This window comes from Mustela nigripes, unplaced genomic scaffold (genome assembly GCF_022355385.1).
Source record: "Mustela nigripes isolate SB6536 unplaced genomic scaffold, MUSNIG.SB6536 HiC_scaffold_148, whole genome shotgun sequence".
NCBI lineage: Eukaryota > Metazoa > Chordata > Mammalia > Carnivora > Mustelidae > Mustela > Mustela nigripes.
In genome coordinates, this window is record NW_026739562.1 from 6,249,269 (window position 1) to 6,272,108 (window position 22,840).

Here is a 22,840-nt window from a genome sequence, read left to right on the forward strand (position 1 = left end):
GCGGGTGGCCTTGGGGATGGAGGCTGTCTTCCCTGCAGCACCTCCGTAGCCCAAGGAGGCCATTCAGTAGCCGGAAGCAGTCCTTCACCTCTTCCGGTTTTACCCCCGGTGCTGCCCATTGTTTCCCTCTCTTCCCATCTGAAGGATGCAGCCAGCTCTCAGTTCCTTTTCATGTTAGATACCTCAGCCACGACTCATGGTAACACGTTGGTGTTTCTTCCAAGTAGACAGCCATTCAGCTTCTCTTTTTCCATGCACATATGGATTTCTTGCTTGCTCTCCAAGCTTGGCGTATTACAGGCGTTTCCTCAAAACCTGAAGAACTTCTCCCCAGTCAGATCTTCATGAAGGCATGTGACTGAGCCAGACCTTAGGTTCTCACGCTGTATAATACTGTCAATACTGACCAATGCCACAGAGGGCGATTGCCCAGAAAATTGAGACCTGCAAAGACCCGTGAGAACCCACTTCCTGCCCTAAATCGAACGTCCGAGTGTGTCGTACCCTGACCTGCGGGCCAAGGGCAACGTTCCAGTCACGCTTCTTGCTCTGTTGCAGTCCCCGGCGGTACTTCCTGCTGTCCTCTCAGATGGCTGTCCACTCCGAGTACAGAGAAGACCTGGAAGCCCTGCAGGCCAAACACGCGGAGTCAGTGCTAGTGCTGGACAAGTGCACCAACCTGTCAGAGGGCGTGCCCTGGGTGCGCAGGCGCTGCCGCGAGCACCAGGTCTACGAGTACCCCCAGGTGCTGCAGGTGAGCGCCCCTGCGCCCGGGAGGGGGCCCTTCCCGAAGCAGTATGCCCCCAGCAGAAGGCCTTGTTCTCCCCTTGCTGCCAGGGCATCCGCCCCAGGGATGACGAGGACGTAGCCCCGCTCCCTGGCAGCCACGCGGGCCCTGAGGAGTGGCAGCGGCCGGCCTTCTGTGTGTGCAGAGCTTTCTGGCCTCTGAGTGCTCCCGCTCCCATTGGACGCTCGTCGCCCTCCACAGCCGCAACCACTGTGGCCTTGGGGAGAAGTCATGTGGCCAGAGTGGGCAACCGTATTTCACTTTTACCCCTGTATTTGTAAGCCCGTCCAGAGAGATCGCCTGCTCGAAGGGGGCAGCCTGTACCCTCCGACGTGCAGGCCCACGAGGCCGCAGTCTGCTTTTCCTGGGAATGGAAGGTTTTCATTTTTTGTCACTGTTTTGTCTGTTGGCGTTTTGCTACCCTCGCCATGTCCTTCCTACTGGTAGCATGTCCTTTGCCTGGGTCGTGGCCATGCCACTGTTTCCATACGACTGGGGAAGATTTGTCCTTTGGGGGATATTTTAAGCATAAGTAGGATGCTTGACATTCCAGGGGCAGGGGGGCAAGGAAAGGAGAAAGTGAGTTTTGTTCCCTGAAATATTTAAAATAGTTCAAGGAGAAATAGCAAGGAGCTGGTGTGGTCCTCCACCACCCCCCCATCTCCAAAGAGAACTGGGCCATGCTGAGATTGTTAAAATACTTTCTCTCAGAAAGTGCTGCATCTCCTCTGGAATGTCTGACTGATAACGGTGGTGATGTGAGCAGGAGTATTTATAGTAACCTTTGTCTAGACAGGAAAAATGGTTATCAGCACGTGTGTCCACATCTGGATGCCGACTCCTCCGGGCAGGCCGAGCTGTCCACCTGCACCCCTAGGTGCCATGACCAATTCTCTTCCTCGGCCCCCGCTGCTCTCTCGTGTATCCCTGGAGGATTTGAAGTTTTTCTTTTTTTCTGAGCTTTCCTTTTCTCTAGCTGTAAAGATGAAACTGTGTTGTTGTTGTTTTTTTTAATCTTTTTTCTTCCTCCCGAGGAGGCAAACACTGGGAGAAACTGAGCGTTAGAGAGAGAGTTGTTTCTTATTTTGGCTTACCTCCTACAACCGTTTGTTCTCCTGTACGTCTGTCATTTTCTGAAATGTTCCCCACATTAACTTGGCTTGAGGGAAGGAGGGGAGAAGCAGTTCTTTGAGACTTTGCTTTCTGTTTGATTTATTGTTCTAAGAGGGACACATCTGTATGTTTTCAGAGGCACCGCATTCATGACATGAGTACCTGCTATGTACAGAGCACACTGCTCGAAGCCACGAGAAGTAGAAAGATGAAAGATGAAAGTTGATAGCTTCCTTAGGGGGTCTTCTAGAAAGCCTGAAATGCCCAGACAAATAATTCTGCTATGAGGTGGGCTGAGGTCAGCCCCCGTGCCACAGTGTGTTTGCCTAGTAGACTAGGGCTGGAAGGAACCCGGCGGTGGGAGGTTCCATTATTGAGTTCCCAGAGAAAGGCTGGGACATTGGCTCTGGACATTTCAGATGCCACCAGTAGCAGCATTGAGGTGACACTGAAGAGTGGAAATACCAAGGACCGTGGCCAGTTAAGCTTTCCAAGTTACCCCGGTGTGAGCTTTCATCTTTTCACATTCCCTGTCAGGACATCTTGGTAGTGCTTGGCTTCAGCCCTCTGGAGAACTGCAGGGTCCGTGGTGATCCGAGTGCGTCAGCGAAGCTGGTGTGTGACCCCCACCTCTGCTTGCGTTCCTGCAGGAGGCCACGTTCTGTGTGGTTCTTCGTGGTGCTCGGCTGGGCCAGGCGGCACTGAGTGACGTTCTACGCGCCGGCTGTGTTCCAGTCATCGTTGCAGACTCCTATGTTTTGCCTTTCTCTGAAGTTCTGGACTGGAAGAGGTGAGTGTTGCCCTCTAATAAACTTTATACCAGTGGTTCTGTGTGTATTAGATTTCGAAAGTCCCCTCGGTGATTGTACTGCATACTGAGGTTGGAGAACTCTTTCTGTAGATTATTTAGCTGTATTTTCCGTCAGAAGAGTTAGTCGGTTGGCCTAGAGCAGAGGTTCACAAACTGAGGCCTTGGGGCCAAATATGGGAACCTGCCAGGTTTTGTAAATAAAGTTTTATTGAAACACAGCCACACCCACTGACTCACAGATTACCTCCCGGCCGTTTCTGTGCTGCAGTGACAGAGCTGAGGGGTTGTGACAAAGAGGATATGGCCCACAAAGGCTGAAATACATACTATCTGGCATTTTACCAAAGATGGTCAGCAACCTTGGCCAAGAACAGTGGTTCTCCGCTGTACCTGCACCGTCTGCTCACCTGAAGGACTTCAAACAATTCTTGGGCCTCCCCCTCAGGAATGCTGCATCTCAAAGCTCCTCGGGTGTGATTTGTAGCCACAGTGGCAAGCGCTGCCCTAGAGACCCTGCAGAGCTTGCCTAATGTTACTAGCTGGAGGGGGCGGGCCGCCACGTGCGGGAGAGCTTAGAGACCTGCCTGTGCGCAGATGGACATGCATGGGCCCTGCTTGGTTAGGCCTGCCACTGCTGTAAGGGACAGAAGAGCCCTCTGGTCTCACGTTGTTTCATTGCCCTAGGACTTGGGAGGTTAAAGATAGTTGAAAATTAGCTCCCTTTGTGAATACCTCTGAGGCTTGACTTTGCTTCCGATACTTAATTATCTTCTCTCCCAACTGTTCTGATATTTCTGTTCTTGTCTGATCACCATAGCTATTTGAATAATGCAAGTAGCATTCATTCTTCTGTACCTCCATTCATCTCATGGTTATCGGAAAGTCTCCTGTGAATACTGCAGTCTCTGCTCTTAAAGAGACTGGGATCTCACAGGGACAAACCAAACATTCTAATAAAGTGTGATGAATGCTGTAGTAGATGCTTGCACAGGGGGCAGAAGCCCGGACAGAGGCTCATTCTGCCTGAAGGATGAGGCTGTATACTTCTCTTTATCCTAAGGACGTGCTGAGCCACTTCCAATCATTTGAGTGTCCGTGGAGACATTTGTTGAGGGCCCTTTACTTTTGAGGTGCTGTGTTAGGTACGGGGATATAAAGATGGTCAAGGTCAGACTTGCCTCTAGGAAGCCCCTCACCTAATGGTGGAAGATGGACAGGTAAACCAGCAATGGCTGACTATAGAGGCAGCCAGGCTGGGTGGAGTAGGAGGAGAATCTCAAGAAGGAGGCGCACACCATTGCCAGCAGTGGAGTTGGTGAGGGCTTCATGGAGGCAGTGACCCTGAGCTGAGGCTGGAAAAATACTCCTGTGAGAGTCCAGACCGGCTTGGGTCATTGTAATTATGGGTAAGTATTGGAAGGGCTCTGGATTTGGAGCCAGAAGGTCGGGTTTCAGGGAGCTAGCTCTCTCACTGGCTAGTTTGTGATCTTGCCAAATCATTTCTTTTCTTCCTTCCTTCCTTTGAGCCTCAGTTTTCCCATCTGTACGGTAGATGTTGTGGACTTACTTAACAGATATTTACTAAGTGCCAGCTGTGTGTGCGGGACCATGGACCAGATGCTCAGGGGTGCTAGTAGTGGATCAGGCGTGGTTTCCATCCTAACAGGCTAGTCTTGCTGGGGTGCGGCTTTCAGATTGTAACAAGTTAATTGGTACAAAGAAAATGGGAAACCCTGCAAAATTCCCCGACAGATGGGTGATGGCTGAGCCCTCTGTCTCCCTCGCCAGCGTGTCTGAGCTGTGGCTAGTCCTGTCGGTGGCGCTGTCCTCACCGCTTTCCCCAGCGCTCCCACTGGATTTTGCGACCGTCTCCAGCTGTTTTTCTGCTCCTGCTTTCTGCAGTTTCTTCTAACACTTTGGGCAAAATGACCCCACTGGCACTGAATCAGGTCATGCCAGCTCTGCCTAAGACCGTCTAATGGCGTTCTCTCTCAGTGAGAGCCACGTCCTTACCACAGCCTCCAAGGCCCTGTGTGCTTGCTGTGCCCCGCCCTCCCGTTTATCTCCTGGTTTTCTCCGTCTTCGTTACTCCAGCCACGCCAGCCTCGGTGCTGTTGCCAGAACATTCCCAGCACGCTGCTTCCTCAGGGCCGTCTGCCTAGAATGCGCCCCCGCAGGTGTTCTCACGGTGCTCAGCCCCGGCCTTTGTCCGATTTGGTCGCTATTGTAATCCCAGCACTGGCACATGATAGCGGCTCCGTAAATGGGTGCCAAGAGTGGCCTTGAGTGGGTAGCTAAATGACAGAAGTCCTGGTTTGTTCAGAATGGGCAGGGAAGGAAAAGAGTACACCAGGGAGGAGGACATGTACACCCACAGACCCCAGGGAATGCAGAGCATGGTTTGTGGAAGCATCTGGAAGGGCCCCAGCATGACTGGAGTGCACAGGTGGCGGGGAGGGAGGACACGCAGCAGGCTAGAGAATGCTGTCGAGAAGGTAGGCCCTGAGGAGACGGGGGAGGAGGAGGAGGAGGACAAGCCCTCTGCAGAGGGAATGCGGGATGAGGGAGGGTATAGTTTCCTGTTCCGGAGAATGAGGCGGCTGGATATGCAGGGGTCCTTGTGCAGAGGGCCATGTGTATGTGATTGTCCTGCTGTCGTCCCCAGAGCATCTGTGGTTGTGCCAGAAGAAAAGCTGTCTGACGTGTATGGCATCTTGCAGGGCATCCCCCGAAGACAGATTGAAGAAATGCAGCGGCAGGTAAGAGGCCGGGCAGCCCTGCTGGGGGGTGACGTGGGTGGTCCGGAGGGTGGCCTGCCCTGTGCAAGATACACGTGGACAGAGCCGAACATGTAAGCGGGGGTCATCGCTGCAGCTGGATCGACCCGCTGACCTGAGGAGAGGAAAGTGGGCTCAGGTGAGTCACGTTGGATGAGGTTTGCGAGAGTAACTGTCGGAGGTGCACGCGCTCCCAAGGGGGATCCTCTGTTTTTATGTTTTGGGGTCATTGTGTAGCAGCGTGTGCTGGATGCAAAACTGAACCTGTTTAGATGGTCATTTTCACAGCAGGTGATAGTTGTGACTACGGTAGCTCAGGAAGTGGGGACATTTCAGGGTGATACTTCTGAGTAGCTGCTGAGCAGAATGTTGTCCTATCAGCCGGCCGAGCTTCCCAATCCCAGCGGCCTCCCTCACCAAGCGGTGCTCCCTGTCCCCTGGAGCAGCTGGCCTAGGTTCCCAGTCCTGGCGGCCTCCCTTGCCAAGGGGTGCTTCCTGTCCCCCAGAGCAGTGACACACCCCTGCCTCACTGTCCGGTTTCTCTTCCACCTCCTGATGCCCCTTCCCCTAGGCTGCTGTCCACGGTCTGCAGCATGCCACTCGGGGCCCTGGATAGTCCTGCTTCTCTTTCTTTTCTCTTTCCCGAAAGAAATTTAGTTGGGCTGAAATGTCAAGTAAGTTCAAAAAAAAAATTAAAAAGACTACCCCAGATTGGTACTGTGCTTGTTTCTTTTCTGTTTAGTAGATTCTTAAGGTTTTTATTCTTGTCAAGATTACCATTGTAGGAGATGAGCAGGAGAGAGGGTTGGGGGAGTCTCTGTGCTAAGTCCCTCATCTTTGCCCCACTTGGGGTTCCACCGCAGATGACCTCGGGGTTTTCTGCACTGATTTTCCTCAGTGGCCATGTGGGCCTGGAGAACCGGCCACCACGCCTCTTGCTGCTCCTCAGCTTCCGCATCTGGTTGTTTCCGCTCATCTCCCATCTTCTAGAGCTTAGAGTGACTGCGCCTTCATTTTTAAAAATTTGTCGTCATCATCATTTTAGGGTTTTAGGAGGCAGGGGAAATTAGCGGATCTGTTGAGTCTTCCCTGTTTATGACTTTAAACCACGGAGACGACCACGTCCCCTGTGCTGGTGCTGCTCAGACTGCCTGCGCCTGTGCCATCTCGGCTCGGCACCCACTCTGCCCGCGGCCAAGGACTCGCCTTCCATGGACCTCAGCAACCTCATCTGTAACGTGTGTTGGTGTTGTGATAGGAAAGCAAATTACAGGGGCCCCTGGGTGGCTCAGTTGGTTAAGTCCCTGACTTTGCTTCAGGTCCTGATCCCTGGGTCCTGGGATCGAGCCCCACTTCTGCCTCCCTGCTCAGTGGGGCGTCTGCTTCTCCCTCTCTCTCTGTGCCCTCTTCCTCTCCCTCTGTGTGCGCGCTCTCTCTCTTAAATAAATAAAATCTTCAAAACGAAACAAAACAAGCCACAGTTGGATTTTAGCCTCCCCACTGTTTTTTCCAGAGCTGTTCATGTTTATTTTAAGTGTTTGGGCTTCTCAGTTATTACTTGGCCACTGGTCTTATCTGAGTTTCAATTTAGAAAATCCGTCTGGAGATCTCTAGATTCTTCATCTAAACCTACAGTTCTTACAAGTTGTGTAGGAGAAACTGTTCCTTTTCACAGAAGAACAGGCCTGGTGTCTGAGCTCTGGGTGTCTCTTTTACGGCATCATGATTTATTAACGTAACCAGGAAGAGAGTCATCTGCCAAATCAGATACTATCTTAAGATTCCAGTATGACAAGGCCAAGTAGAAAGCTAGCACCATCCTGCTGGGAAGGAGACTCATTGGGTTTTCGGAGCCAAGCTCCCATGGCCAGCCTGTGGAATGCCATCGTTGCCCAGAGACGGGTGGGGAACCACAGGTCTGAGGCAGGCACAGCTGGGCGTTTCTGAGTCTGGGCTCCGAATCATAGAACTACTGAGATGGAATGGATAGACGTCATTAAAAATAGAGTACTTTGAGGTTATTTGGGTTCAAAGAGATATACTTGGAGTCAAAAGACTTGGATATGAACTCTGGTTCTGTCCCTGGGAGTTACACCACAGTGATAAGTCACCAGAACTTACCCGGCTTTCATTGCCACCTTTATGAAATGGTGGATTTATGATAGGCTAGATCCTCTCTCCTGTTCCATTCAGCTATTTAAAAAGTCTCTGACTTCGTGTCCTTAGCAAGAATATCACCGTCCTTGACAGCATGAATGACTGAGTGGCTCTCTCTGCTGCATGCTTCTAGGCCTGAGGGCCAGTCACCTCCTTGGGTGGCGAGTGCCCCATGTTGGGTCAACTTGGATAGAAGGGCAGTCTAGGCACTTGCCTACCTCCTTTTCCAAGTTTTCCTTTGGTCTTCTTATGTCCCTCTTTTTTTTTTTTTTTTTTTTTTTTTTTAGGTTTTTATTTCTTTATTTGACAGACAAAGATCACAAGTAGGCAGAGAGGCAGAGAGAGAGAGAGGGGAAGCAGATTTCCCACTAAGCAGAGAGCCCGGTTCGGGGCTTGATCCCAGAACCCTAGGATCATGACCGGAGCTGAAGGCAGAGGCTTTAACCCACTGAGCCACCCAGATGCCCTCATGTCCTTCTTCTCTGCTGCTTTCAGACCTTCTGAAGCACTCCACTGCCGTGTTCCATGGGGCTCCCCTTTCCCTGAATATTCTGTGAGCCCAGAACAGCCTCTTCTCCCAATCTTAGACTTCTAGATTGGGCTGATCTCAACCAAAAGTGAGATTATCTGGTTGAACTAATTCCCAGAGAGGTATAAGGATGACCAGGTTCAGCTACTAGATGCCAATAGCACGTCCCTTTTCCAAGATCCAAAAAAGACCTTTTTTTTTTTTTTTTTTTTTTTTTTTAGATTTTATTTATTTATTTGACAGACAGAGATCACAAGCAGGCAGAGAGGCAGGCAGAGAGAGAGAGAGAGAGGAGGAGGAGGAAGCAGGCTCCCCCCTGAGAGAGAGCTGAGCAGAGAGCCCGATGTGGGGCTTGATCCCAGGACCCTGAGATCATGACCTGAGCCGAAGGCAGAGGCTTCCTGCTGAGCCACCCAGGCGCCCCACTGAGCCACCCAGGCACCCCCCAAAATGGCTTTAGATACTGTTAACTGTCCGGTGTGGGACAACATTGCTTTGATTGGGAACTACCATCCTAGTGATAGTGAAGCCCTCATCTAAGATTAGAGAGAGTTCTTTTGTTCTCTAGGACCCTTTGCAGAATCTGCTTGTCATTTTGCCCTCCGTTTACTGTTCATCGATTTAATGTGACCGTGGCAGGAATGGCTGGAAAAACAGGACACACTTGGTTCTGGAAGGTTTTTACAGCTTAGTGAATTCTCTTTAGGGAGGTCCAGTTTGGATGTTTTTGTAAGACAGGCATAAACTTTAGGGAAATCCTCCTGTAGCCATAGTTGATGCCTTGGAGCCCCTGGTTGATAGGTCGGAAGTTGCTGAGCCTGAGCCACAGTCTGTAGGTCTTGCTCCGCAGCTGGTAACTAGTTCAAGAAGCTGCAGGGACAGTTGCAGCCAGCAGAGGTCTCCATCCACTTTTAAGTGACTCCTTTTCCTTTGCACGGTGTAAATGTTTCTGAGAAATCCTAAGGTGCTTCTGACTGGCATTGTCCTCATAGTCGGTCTCTAGAGACCATTTCTTTCAGATGAGGAAGAAGTAGTGCTGAGCACAGGATTTTTGCTGTCTGCAGGTGGAACAGAGCTCTCTGTCTGAATTGACCCCAGTGGAGCTGGGGTGCGATCTCGGTGATGGAAATATTAGAGTGACGTTTTGCAGCTCAGAGCTCTGGACGAGGGAAGCTGCAGGGTGACTGGTGGGGACCGTGGTGAACGTCTTCATTGTGACTTGGCATTAGGATGAACCAAGGGAGAGACACTTTGCCTGACAAGGGCAAGTAAGTAAATTTGTCTCGTGACTTTAGATGTGATAGCGAAGCAACCATAAAGTTAAGGACAAGGCTAGAGCCTAGAGAAAGCCCGTTATCTACTCCTGAAAGCTGAAAAGAGTATTGGACAAGCTAGGTGAGGCTTATAGGTTTTCTTTGTGGGTAAATTAGAAACCGGTTCCTTTAATTAGTAGAGGATGAGAGTTATAACGGTATAAAGCCAAATCATCAGTTGGCCTTTTATCATCCCATGAGCTAAATTAACTAGTTAACTTAGTGAAGCCCTAATTAAGTGTTGTTTTTTTAAGGGGAGATGGTGGGAGATAGTAATAAATCTGCGATCCCCACTCACAAAGGCCTACTTGTCATCTTGGATATAAGCATAGAGAAAGTTGAGAAAATGGTGCACGTTTTCCAAAGTGCATTAGGGATCTGAAACGGAAGGAAGAAGTTATGGGCCAAAGTTGTCAGGGACAGCTTTGCTGGGCAGGTGGTGGCATTTGAGGTAGGCCTTGAAGGTGGAGAGGCCTAGCAACCACCTTTCTTATATTGGAAGACAGGAGGAAGTATGCAAGTGACTATTTTTCTGTAGTGAGCAGGAACATTCCTATCCCCGGTCTCTCTTGAATGACAGTGGAAAAGAAAGCAATCTAGGATCTTGGAAGGCTGGGTAGACACAGGACTGTAGAGTTGGAAATGTTTGTGTGCATAGGGAGGAAGGCGTAAATGGATCCGCGGTTTATCTGTCGAGTGGAGTTTCCAAACATTCTTTTATTGGTCAGTGGCTCCACCAGCAGTGACCTCTAACCTCAGCCACACTAGGAGGTGGAAGTCAGGAGCCTGCCTTGCCTTTGAACTCTTCTTTGTACTCAATTGACTGGGAGCCTTTGAGGTGGCAGAAAGAGTCAGCATCTTCTCTTCTCCCTGGCCTTTAAGCTTGGGTGAGTTAAAATACCAGTTTCTTTTCATTCTTCTACACTGACCCATCTCAGTTTGCCTTCATACTTTCCTATTAAGCAGACTGAATATTTGTGCTGCTGAGGAGTACAGGAAGATATAATTGGCTGATTAGAAAAAGACAAAACACTTCTATTTAAGAAACCAAAGCCCCAGGCACGTGGCACCCTCACTGACCAGGACGATGGTGAGGCCTCGCTGTGATAAAGGAGAGGGCAGGACAGAACCCACAGCCGTGCACGTGTGTGTGCACACCAGAGGTCATGCACTTTGTCCGTGGGACAGCCCCTAAAACGAGGCTTGTATTTTATTTTAAAATTATGAATTTATTTTAAAATTCTGAAATTACGTAATTTCAACACGGTGACTTACCCAGTTAGCACAGTCACAGTTAGAAGTCGCAAATCGAAGGGCAGAAAGACCGTAAGGAAGGGTCTCTGAGACGAGTCCCCTACCAGTCTGGCGTGAATGGCGAAGATGGAAAAGCTGTTTCAGAAATAAAACTCCGTACATCGGACACATGGCTGACGCCTTTTCAGGCTTCACTGCGTCCTGGGCGCATCAGTGTGAGACGGCAGATTTCCTTGATTCAAAGAAGTGCGTGTTTGTTTGTTTTTCATGTTTTGGATTTCTGACATCCAAAAGAGACTTGCCATCAGTTTGAACATTGAATATGGTTTCTGTTTTTTCCCCTAAAGCTGCTATTGATGGGGTGTCTTAAAATTGAGAAAGTACAGAAATTGCTATTCTTGGTGATGCCCTTGAATCTTTAAGCGAAAGTTTAAATTTTGTTTAGTGCATATACACACATGCATACACACACACGCGCACGCACACACATTTTTAAATGGTGGCTCTTAAAGTAATATACTTTATAAAGTTTTTATAAAGTCTGTCCAAAATGTTTGTTTTTACAGACTTTTTTTTTTTAAAGATTTTATTTATTTATATACTTATTTGACAGACATAGATCACAAGTAGACAGGGGGGTGGGGGAAAGGAAGCAGTCTTCCTGCTGAGCAGAGAGCCCGATGTGGGGCTCGATCCCAGGACCCTGGAATCATGACCTGAGCTGAAGACAGAGGCTTTAACCCTCTGAGCCACCCAGGTGCCCCCAGACTCTTAAATACAGAGAACAAACTGACGGTCACCAGAGGGGAGGTGGGTGGGGGGAATGGGGAAATGGGTGATGGGGATTAAGTACACTTAGAGTGATGAGCACTGAGTCATGGATAGAACTCTTGAATAACTATTATCGTACACCTGAAACTAATATAACATTGCATGTTAACTCGACTGGAATTAATATTAAAAACTTAGTAAAAATGAAAAAAAAATGTATTTCTAAAAAAGTGTTTCATGATTCAGTGAAAGGTGTAAACTCTCAGATGTCTAGAAACCTTGACAGCCCCATTCTCTGAAGGTTCCCCATGCAGGTGGCTTGTCTGTCCTGTCCACCGCCAGTCCATGTGCACTTGCCCCTCCCTCCCTCCCCCTGGGTACACGGGTTTACGAGCAAACTGTTTAACCAGAGTAGTGAGGTAGGCGGGCAGACGGGCAATCTGAACGTTTTCATGCGAGGACGCTGAGGATAGAGGCATGTAAAGTAACCCTCCCAAGACCGCACACCATGTGAGGGACAGACAGGGAGACAGTCTCTTTAGCTGCCCACAACTTTATTCAGATCACAGAGCTGTGTGGCCTGGATAGAGGCAAAAAAAAAAAAAAAAAAGATGAACTTGCCAATAATTCAAGTTGACTGATTATTGGATAGTCTTCTCCAAACAGTCGCTTGAGACATTTCAGGCTGACTGGATGCATCCCTGGAAATATATTATATATTATGAAGAATATGGAAAATATTTCACTTCTAATTTCCAGAATCAATATTGTAATGTCTGTCATTTTTATCCCCCCACCTGTGAAATTGAATTTTTTTTAACATGCTTCAACTGAACTCTGACAGCTTTTTAAAAAATGTCAGATATTCCCTGCCTCCTTTTCTCCCCCACTCTCTGGCCCCAAGCTGTTTCCCGATCTCTGCTTTCGTCCTGGCCCTTTCGTACTGGGTTGGTTGCCTTGAACAAAACGCATTGACCAGACCCCCGCAGTTCTTCCTGTGAAACAGACAAGCATGGTTCTGACACAAAGCTGGTCTCTTTGGCCTGAAGGAGAGCCGTGGGGACTGAGTGGGGTTGCTTTATGGGATATCCTGAATTTCATAATTTCTTTTCAATAGTACTGGATTCTCTGTGTTGGAGTTTTCCTGATTGTATAAATCCATATCGCAAAAGAGATTGGTTAACGTATATTGTTTAAAGCAGGATAAAATACTCATTTAATTGGAACTCTTAAGCAAGAGCATTTTTTTTTTTACGTGTTTCATTTTTTTTTTTTTCCTTCCTTCCACAACTTTGGTATTAAGAACCTTATTGGAAAAAGACTTTTGCCAAGTATCTGATGGGAAGCCAAGAAAAGCATTTTAATAGAACTGTCTCAAATTTATAGTGCACTAGGGCCTGTAAATAAATTCTCCCGTCTTTAAGGTTTGCGCTGATTTGCAGTTATTTTGTAGAACTTCTGAGATTTAAATCCTCACAGTCCAGATGGAGAGACCATAAAGCTGCTTTCCTTGGCAGCCCTGGCACACCTCGTCCACGGGCAAACAGAAGCAAGCTGTGTGTGGAACCTGGTCTGGAAATGCTCACTTATCTTATCATGGTGCTTTAATTCGTTCAGTGGCATTTCCTAGAGTAGCCCACCTAAATATGCTCCATATTTAGGAGAATTCGCATCTTTAATTTCATAATGCAAACCCATCAAATATAAATACATATCAGGTACCTGCTCTATTTCCAAGCAGATTGAGGGAGTTTTTTTGTTTTTTTTTTTTTTTTAAAAGCAGGGATGATGACACAGGTCCTGTCTTTAAAAAAGGCTCCGAGGCTGCTGGGAAGAGTTCCTTCCGTGATAGCCCCACTAGAAGGCCAGAAGTGCTGTCACTCAGTTGTGCTATGGAGAGTCAGGAGTAGATCGGAGGTGAAGGGGATCTTCACGGCTGGCTGGTCTCGGACAGGAAGACGGGGTGCTCTGGGAGGATAGTGACCTCCACCCGGCGGTGGCTTCTATGAGAAAGACTCGGCAGGTGAGATGGAGCACAATGAGCAAGGCCTTTGAATAGCAGCGGCCGAGAACTTTGTAGAGAAGTAGAAGGCAGGGAAGGTCAGTGACGAGAATAATGAAATGATGATTGATGGCAGGGGAAAGCAGTATTCACTAAAGAGATTGAGAAACAAAATCAAAGAAGAGACCTTCGAAACTATTCAGCCCTTACCTTGTATTTTATAAATGACATGTAAGCTCTAGAGTTCAGGTGACCTTTTTTTTAAGTATTTATTTATTTATTTGAGAAAGAGCGCATGTGTGCATGAGCGGGGGAGTGCAGGCAGAGGGAGAAGTGGGCAGGACTTGATCCCAGGATTCTGTGATTATGATTTGAGCCAAAGGCAGATTCTTAACCGACTGACCACCCAGTCATCCAGAGTCCGGGTGATCTTGAGAATGAAGTGTTAAGGGCCAGGGTTGAGCCTGACTGGATCCCAGGTCTCCTCACTCCCAGTCTGACAATTTCGGGTCGGGGTGGGGGAGCCTGGGCATTGGGTACTGCAGTATTTTCTAGACCAAGGGTCATGGTTCATTAGTTAGATCATGAAGTCAATTCACTGGGTGATGACTGGCATTTTATTTATTTATTTTTAGTGAAATATAAGAGAAAAGAGAATATCAGCATATCACCCAGTAAAGATTAATACTTCCAGAAACCTCTATTTCGATTACATATGTAAATGAATCGTAAGCTCAGTAGAAAATATATTTATTTCGTAGCATGGGTCCCAGTCCAGAAAGTTTGAAAAACGTTGGTAGTGACAATCAAATGGGTCTCCTAGTTGGAGAGACCTGAATTCAAATCCTAAAGTGTTGCACAAATCCTAACCCGGGACCATGGGCCAGTTCCTTAACTTGTTGGAAAATTTCCTTTTCTTATCTCAGACCTGGGGCTACTGACACTGTGGAGTAGTGTATTGATTACATCAAATCATGAAAGCTGGGTTCTGGTCTGCCTGCTCTGTTGCTCTGCCTGGGTTTGGGTTTGAATATTGGAAGGAACCTTCCAGTATGGAATTTGGTCTTACGGAACCACAGTGAGTTACCAACGTGGATGTATTATGCATTGGCTTCTGGGCTTGGAAACTTGAAATAGAATTTATTCCTGTGGGTCTGGTGTATTTTCTACGTCTTGGCATGGAAGGCAGTTCACCTCTCTGTTTTTCTGTTGGGATCAGAATGGCTGATTAAAACCAGTGGTTCGCTAGCTGGCCTTTAAAAAAAAAATTCATTGGCACATTTGGATAAAGTACTACTTTTCTTCTTTTCAGTGAGAAAACATTTTGGTACCGAGACTTCCCCCCCCCCCTTCAAATGTGTTCTCTACCAAATGATAATTTTATTCATTTTTTGAACTGAAAAATTAAAAAAAGAGATGAACTTTTTGATGCTTGGGTGGTAAGTGGTTGAGGAACTCAAGTTTACTGGATAAGAACTAAAAATAAAGAGAATTTTTATGAGCATTTAAGAGGACTGGCCAGGTAGCTCTTAGAAAGAACTGTTGTCCCCATCCCACTGAAGAGAGACTCCGTTTTGTTGTATGATTTTCCCGGTGCTCTCTTGCTCTTCCTTTTTCTTCTCCTCCTCCTGCTGCCTCTGCCTCCCTCCCCCCATTCCTTTCTGGCCAGCTCCATTCCAGATTTAAAATCCCGCTGGAGAGCAGGGACGAGAGCTTCATCCCCCAGATGATTTGGGCCAGGGGCTAAAACACTGCCATAAATCTGTAGCTCATTTTAATGCCACGTTAAACCAGTGTGAGCGGCTGGTTTCCGTGGCCCCTGCCCTGTTTCTTTATGGGCTTCTTTGGCTCTTCTTTATAAAGAGGCCCCGCGGAGTCATTTTAAAGTTCTTATCAGTTTGCTGACAGCTATATGGGTCTTTCTGCCGAGTCCAGGAGCTCAGGCCGTCGTGCGAAACTTCTGATATTCAAATTGAAGAAGAATGCCAGGCAGGAGGGATTGGGTGGTGTGGCCGTGATTCGGAGGTTGGAGACTAGCGAGATCTTTAACCTGTGCAGGTCCAGAACCCTGTGGCTGGCCCAATGAGTCGCTTTCTTGGTAGAGGCAGGGCAGTGAGGGTTAGGCAAGGCAAGATTCTCCAAGGGCTTTTATTTTTAATCCCTCGGTGAGAAAGTGCCATTCCGCTGGCAGTTGTGCTTTCAGGCTTCGGCAAGCGAGTTGGGCAGCCCCAAAGGGCTAGGGGAGCCAGGCGTGGCATGTACCTGTTTTTCTAAAGTCTGCCTGACCGGCTGGGCCTCCGCTCGCACGTCTGCACCCGCACCGGCTCTTTGCGCTCCGCCTCACTTATCAAATTTAAAGGGACGCTCATCAGTCTGCTTTGCTGCCCCTTTTAGACCAGATTGCTAACCCCCAGTAATCCTCCCAGAGTGCTTCGTGGAAACGCCAGACCCTCTATAAATGTCAGCCTGCGATGCCGGGCCCTTTTGACCCTCTCACTTACAGAGAACTGGACTGGAAGCTGCTCCTCCCTCTTCCCTCCACTTTTCCTTTCTTTCTTTGCTGGAAAACTCCGCAGCAGACAGCTGAGGGGAAGGAAAAACCATTACCTGGATCGAGGCCAGCAGCTTGATGGGAGCTTCGAAATCTCTGGCATCTCCTGACCAGAATGTTTTTCCAGGCGTTTTGAAAAGTGCATCCCTGCCCTCCTCCTTTTAGTTTTCCAGCCTTGATTTCCAGAGTGGTTGGGATATGCCCGCAGGACGTGCTTTCTGTCTGCCGGCTTGCTCTTCTCCTAACTGAAGCCTTTAGGAAGACATCAGTAGAGATAAGCAAAACCCACTGGATATGTATTTATAAGTGCCGTGTACCCTTTTGGCACCAAACTCATTATTTTTCCCTTTTCAGAGAGTTTTGGACATGAGCAGTTTTGCAAGTGTGTTCAATTTAAAATAGCCGCTTAACTTGAGGTTGAGGAAAAAGCAAGGAATTTTTGTAGTAAGTCAAATTATATGGCTGTTGATCTAGGATTAATGATTTTCATTGAGCGAACAATAAAAATATACTGGTTTGTTTTATTGCTTATGTAGCTCCTGTGGGGAGAGTAATTAGGTATAAAAACCAAACGAGCAATAAAACAAAATAAAGTGCCCCAAACTCCAAAGCGATAGAACTTTTTAATACATCTTTGGGGGACTAAACTGATACCTGGTAATCTGTTAAGACGTTTAACACTGGGTATTATTGTTTATGGTGTAGTTTTAACAAACTCACTGAAAACACTTAAGTTATGAAAACTAAGTTGCATAAAAATAACTTGAGTATATTGGAGATTCTCTGTAAATATGCGATCATGAACCGTTCCTTTTCATGATGGGGTGGTCAGTTTCTTCTTTGGACATTGGCTGGAGAGCTGTCTCTAGAGTTAACATGGGTCAGTCCTTTGTAATGAGTCCCCAGTATTGGAGATTACTTCAAGAAATGGCCTCTCTAATAACTGTTAAATATTAATTTGCAGCCTATATAAGAATTGCCCAACTCTTTGGAGCTGCTTTCCCACAGAGTGGGACTATTTGTGAAGCATTTGTGAGAAATAATTGCCCATTACAGGAAACCCAGTGCAGCTTCTGTAACTTTGTTACATACTTACCAAAATATCTCCATTTGTTTACAAAACAATAACCTTTCCATTATCAAGTGTTGTTATGTTTGGTAAAGAATTCACTGTATTCAGGTCTTCAGTAAGGGTTCAAGTGATCCAGGATTTCTGTCTATATTTGTAAATATTGATGTAGATTATTATATATTATGTATAGAGATATTCTGTCTCCCTCAGCATTGTGGATGTTGAAAGGATTGAGGGTCATATAACGATTTTTGGCCCGGCATAGTTTGTGGCTTTGTAATAGCACAATTAATCTTATAATCCCATGATGTTCTTGGGAAGATTGTTGTAAGACTACAATCACGTATATTGGTTGCACGCTGAATCAGATCAGGGTTGGTACAGATGGAGTCTGTGTGAACTGTTTCTGGCAATATGACTATCTCTGTCCTTGTAACTTAAGACTAATTTGTTAGGGGCGCCTGGGTGGCTCAGTCAGTTAAGCGCCAGCCTTTGGCTCAGGTCCTGGGATCGAGCCCCACATCAGGCTCTCTGCTCAGTGGGGAGCTTGCTTCCCTCTCTCTCTGCCTGCCCCTCTGCCTACTTGTGATTTAAAAAATCTGTCAGATTTAAAAAAAAGAAAATCTTAAAAAAGGGATCTAGGATTAATTAATCTAGGACCTCTTGGTCCCTTCGCATACTGTGTTTTTGTGTGTCATTAAAAAGAAAAAAAGACTGATTTGTTATATCTAAATGTGTACTTCCCGTTTTGATAAGGACTTTAATAGGACAGCAGTTCATTTATATAGTCTTTCAGATTCTAATACTTTTCATTAAAATATTTCAGTTATTTGAAGAACCTATGTGTATTGAGGTGTTTTTAACTTTCAGGTTAATTTGAGCAGGTCTTGTTGATCTTATATAGGTTATCAAAGGTCTTTGAGTGTTTCTTTTTGTCTAAACTGCCGACTGAGGGTTGAGTTTAGCAGTGAGTTTTGGCATTTTTGGTGACACGTCTGACTAACACACTCACTTGAACTCAGGGTTGTGGGGTGGTGTGTAGGGCGCAGTGGACCTGAGTGGCTTCCCCAGAGCCTCAAATAACCCCAGATCTGAATTCCCCAAATCTCTGCCTAGCAAGTTGTAGGTAACTTTGAGTATGGCACACTGGCAAGCATAATCTTTGGAAATCTTTCTGGTGTAACCTGCACCAGGTTACACCAGAAAGTCTGTCTGGTGTAGACAGACTTGAAATGTCTCATCAGCTCCCAGAATCATTTTGTGCTGTGAGGCGAGGGAAGGATCTGAACTCCCTGTTCACACACCCCTCTCACTTGCACTCACTTCCTACCTGCTTCCTACCTACCATGGGATGGCGGCGGGGGTGGGGAACAGGGATATGGATTTCTCTCGAGAGTCCCTGCTGTGTGATGCTACTCTTACTCATGGGTGTATAGCATCCTTCAGGTGAGAAAGGGCAGGAGGAAAAACCAAGAACCACGGATGTAGCAAGTGGAGTGATTTTAAGCTTCCTGTCTGTTCAGAGTCCCAGTTTGGAGGATGAACATTGGGGTTTCCATTCAGGGTCAACAGGAGCACTTGACTTGATGAACCCTAATCAGAAGATGGAGCTTTCCAGCCGCCAGCAGCTGATAGAGGACTTGTGTCCCAGTCAGAGGGAACAGTGATAAAAGCACTGGACCCACACGCTTCTTAATTTCTCTTTTTCTGGGAATATGTAGGCGCAGTGGAAGGGCTCACATGTGACCTGTCTGTTGAGTTAGTATCCACAGCCAAGAAAGAAGAACCCGCCAAAGAAGATCTCCTTAGTTTTCTCTGGTTGGATTGTCACTGTGTGGGGGACAAGAGAGAGGAGAGATCATCACCCTGAAGTAAGCCTTCACGTCTGTCCTCTTGGTCCCTTCGCATACTGTGTTTTTGTGTGTCATAGTTGACCAGGGGGCAGGCCTTTCCAACGTGCCTGGTTGGAGTGAGGCTTGTTTTACATTTGCCTTCTCTAATCCAACAGACTTACGCCCACGTTCCCCTGGTTTTAGCAAACAGGGAAATCTCACCTCCAGCGGATTCCTGTATAAGTAGTTGGCCCATTGGCCCATGTTGTCTTCTTCCTTATTTATTTTTGGTGACAGAGCTTGATTAAAGTTTTCCAATCCACCTTTCAGCTATTTTATGGAAGCGTGGGGCGAGAGAGCTGCGGAGCTGCCGATCACTAAAGAAGCTTCCTGATCTGACCTAGGGAATAACGAGATTCGGAGACTTGGGTAGCTCAGAAAACCCGGCACAGCAGAAATGAATCTCTAGTCTCTTTGTCAAGAGGGTTTGACCAAGCACAGTTTTATTGGTCAGTGGCTCCTGCTTTAGTAACCTTTCACCCCTGTGGCTCTTGGAGGTACAAGCCTCTGGCCGGCCTTGCCTTTGAACTCCTCATGGTTCCTGCCACCTCAAAGGCTCCCAGTCAGAGGCTTGTGTTTTGCTTGGGATCTCTCCTCACAGCAGGCGTCAGCAGTTGGGAAAACTGATCCACCCTTAGAACATTGATATATTTGAAGGTGATACCCCTGAGACTTGAAACCTATGGCTTTCTATTTCAGGAGCTGTCTGTCATATGTCAAGAAACACAAGTCAGACTACCCCTTTTTCTTCCCGGATCCCTTCTTGTTTCCCATAGGATAGGAGATCATACCATTCAAGCATTCCCTACCAGTAGTCACAAAGCCTTCCCCGACCTTCAAGCTCTTCTACCCCTTTTTCTTCTGACTTGCTCCAAGTGGTGTTTATTTTGAAACAGTTTTTCTTTTAAATTGCACTAAAACATGCAAATCAAGCCATCTTTCGTGTCTGGGATCATAATTAACGTTGAAGACGGCATAGTACAAGTGTCACAGGGCTCAGATGTTCAGTCTTTGCTGCCAGATCTCATGAGCCCTACTGTGAGATGGCTCAGCTACACTTTCCAGTGTCTTCTTGATCCCAGGAGACCCACTGGGGAAACTGGATCTGGCAAGGAGACGTAGGAGTGTGGGTCACCCTCTCACATCTGGTTGGCTTCTTGTCTGAGGAACAGGAGTAAAATCTTTGATATTAAGAAGCAAATCCAGAGACCCATGGATATTAGATGATTTTAATATAGCTTCTTCGGCAAGAAATCAAACTTCTCATTCTACGAATATTGAGTAGAAAGTGTCTCTTCTACTCATGACGCCTTTAGCCTAGGAAAGGAGCAAATGATCACTCTTTAGGTCCCCTGCTTTTCTAGAATTCAAATAGAATATTACTGAAAATCTTTTGCAGAAAAGACACGCTGGAAGGTCTTTTTCTGCGTCAGAGCGAAGACTGGATATTCGGCAGGTACATAGGCATTGGAAGATCCGAGCCTGATTTTACCACTCTCTTGTTCTGTGGTCACAAGTGTGGTCATGAGCTTATGTTTCCCAGTTGGCAAAGCGAAGGGGAGCATTTTTGTTACCACCTGTATGTTTGGCACTGTATTAGGAGCTTCCTTCTGAAAATCTGATGAGGTAGCTGTTATTCTTCTCATTTTAATAGAAGGGGAAGGCAAACCTTGGAGGCTAGTAGATAGCCTGAGCTTACACAGCGGATGTGGCAGATTTGAGATTGGGAAGAATTTGTGGCATGTGATCGGAAAGTATGACGTTTATTTACAAAGCTCTAATTTTCTTTGTTTAAAGCCCCTTTTGAACTATTATAATAATGTGAACTATGTATAACATGCCCATGTTGGGTAAGATCCACACATGGTTCAGAGCCGTGTGAGCCGTGGCATCCGCTCTGGGGCAGCCGGCAGTCCTCGGGAAGGTGTGTAGTATCTGTTAACGTCTGTGTTAGTTTGCCATGGCTGCTGTGACATAACACCCCAGACTGGGTGGCCGGTGCCACAGAAATGGATTTTTTCACAATTCCAGAGGCTAGAAGTCTAAGATAAAGGTGTCACCAAGGCGGTTTTCTTCTGACTCCTCTCCCTGGCTTGTGGGTGGCTTGTCCTCTTGCTGCTTCTTTATATGTCGTCCCTCTAGGCTTTTTGAGGGGACATAGTTCTGTCCTTTGGTGTCTATATCACGTCCAAGAGCCCCAGACAGTAGCTGTCCTGAAATTGTCTCTGTTGAATTGGGTTTCACTCCTCAGTGTGAATCCACTTCTGAGATGGTTTTCTTCTAATCCCATTCTCAGCTCTTGACCAGGTAGGAGTGTAGAAGAGGGGTGTGTGTAAGGGTGAAGCATAACATGCTTTGGGGGCCACGTGCACATCAGCGTCGTCCCGCTGCTCCCCAGGACGTGAGGAAGCGGCCTGTTGGGCTCCGCTTCCCATTTGCAGAGAACCTGTGCCCTGGCCACCACCGTCAGTGAGGCAGGACTTAGGTCGTGCTCTTTCATCACAACAGGGTGACAAGGATATTATTAAAAGGCTTTATTAAGCCCTGTAAAAGCTTGGTTTTTATTTTGTTTTGCTGCGTCAGTGGAAAGAGTCTTAGCGGTGAGATTGTTTTTTTTCATTGAAAATTTGAGTATCACAATTCACGTTTTAGCCATAGAATGGAGAGGTTAAAAGTGCAGGATTATGTGCTAGGTTGAGAATTTCCGGACTTTAAAAATGCTAGAGAATTTGAAAAAGATTTAATAATGCAGAAAACCTCTTAGTTGTGCTAAAAGTGATTCTTCATTTTTAATAAAACCTGTGTCACTCAAGGTGGTTGATTTGGGGGCAGGAAGAACAGAGTGTGGCAGAAGAAACAGGTGTATGAAAATAACGGATTCGTGTCCCTCAAGAGAGATTGTTAATTTATCCTCGTAACTGTCCCTGCCTGCTGTTGGTCGCCTCACCCAAATACATCATCGGATCAACACCCCTTCCAGTTCGGCTCGCACGTGCACAGCCTAGCCTCGGGGTCAGGTGGATGGTCTGTTAGTTTAGTGAGGAGTTGTAATCAAAAAGGTATTTGGTTGGACAATGGTTTTTTTCACTTTTGTTTTTAATGATAGAAACCTTGTCTCCTTGGCCAAGAGAGGTTCATGGCCTTTAACTACATTATTTGTATGTTTTTCAGAGCATTGGATTCTCCTTGGCTAATACCTAGAGCACATGTTGTTCAGAAAACTACAGAGACACCAAGCTTCTAAGTTTATCTTTTGCAAAGCATGTAAATAAGCTGTTCAGAAGTTTGTTCTGTTGATCCATGAGTAAACCTGAGTTTGCTGCTACCACATCCCTTTAAAGCAAACCATACTAAGTGCATTTATTTCCAGTGGGCTAAGCCTGGGAGGGAGGAGATGTCTGGATTTTACAGACTTTTGCTTTTTTCCCCTTGTACTCTGCATTGTTTTCCTATAGCAAATTTGTCAACATTATTGGTGCATTTAACATCGTCTATTTTGGGACCTGAGAGATGATGTGTCTCTTTAATGAAGTCATTTGCTTCTTCTGAGCAGCTAGGCTACTTTTCAGGTGATGTGGGGATCCCCTCCCCCCACCTCCAGAGAGAGTAGCTCTCAGGGCAATTGTGAGCTGAGCATCAGCCTTTGGAGAAAGACACATCTGGTCCCAGCAGTCGGCAGGAGAGGTGGTGGGGCGGTAGTTGTGTGCGTCTGCCTTTGTCCTGTCCTTTCCGCTGACGTGTGACTTTGAGTAAGTCACTTGCCTTCAGAGCTCTCCTTGTTATCCTCTGTTTTTATAATCTCTAGTAAGGA

General features: G+C 46.9%; 1 protein-coding gene across 1 annotated transcript in view; it reads left to right on the top strand.

The window, feature by feature from the left end:
* LOC132008356 (exostosin-2) overlaps positions 1-22,840 on the top strand; it is a 140,383-nt gene that overhangs the window by 28,556 nt on the left and 88,987 nt on the right. The window contains exons 5-7 of the mRNA XM_059386872.1: positions 559-754; positions 2,551-2,690; positions 5,377-5,470. Of these exons, the coding sequence (XP_059242855.1) occupies positions 559-754; positions 2,551-2,690; positions 5,377-5,470 (430 nt within the window). The remainder of the gene's footprint in view (positions 1-558; positions 755-2,550; positions 2,691-5,376; positions 5,471-22,840) is intronic.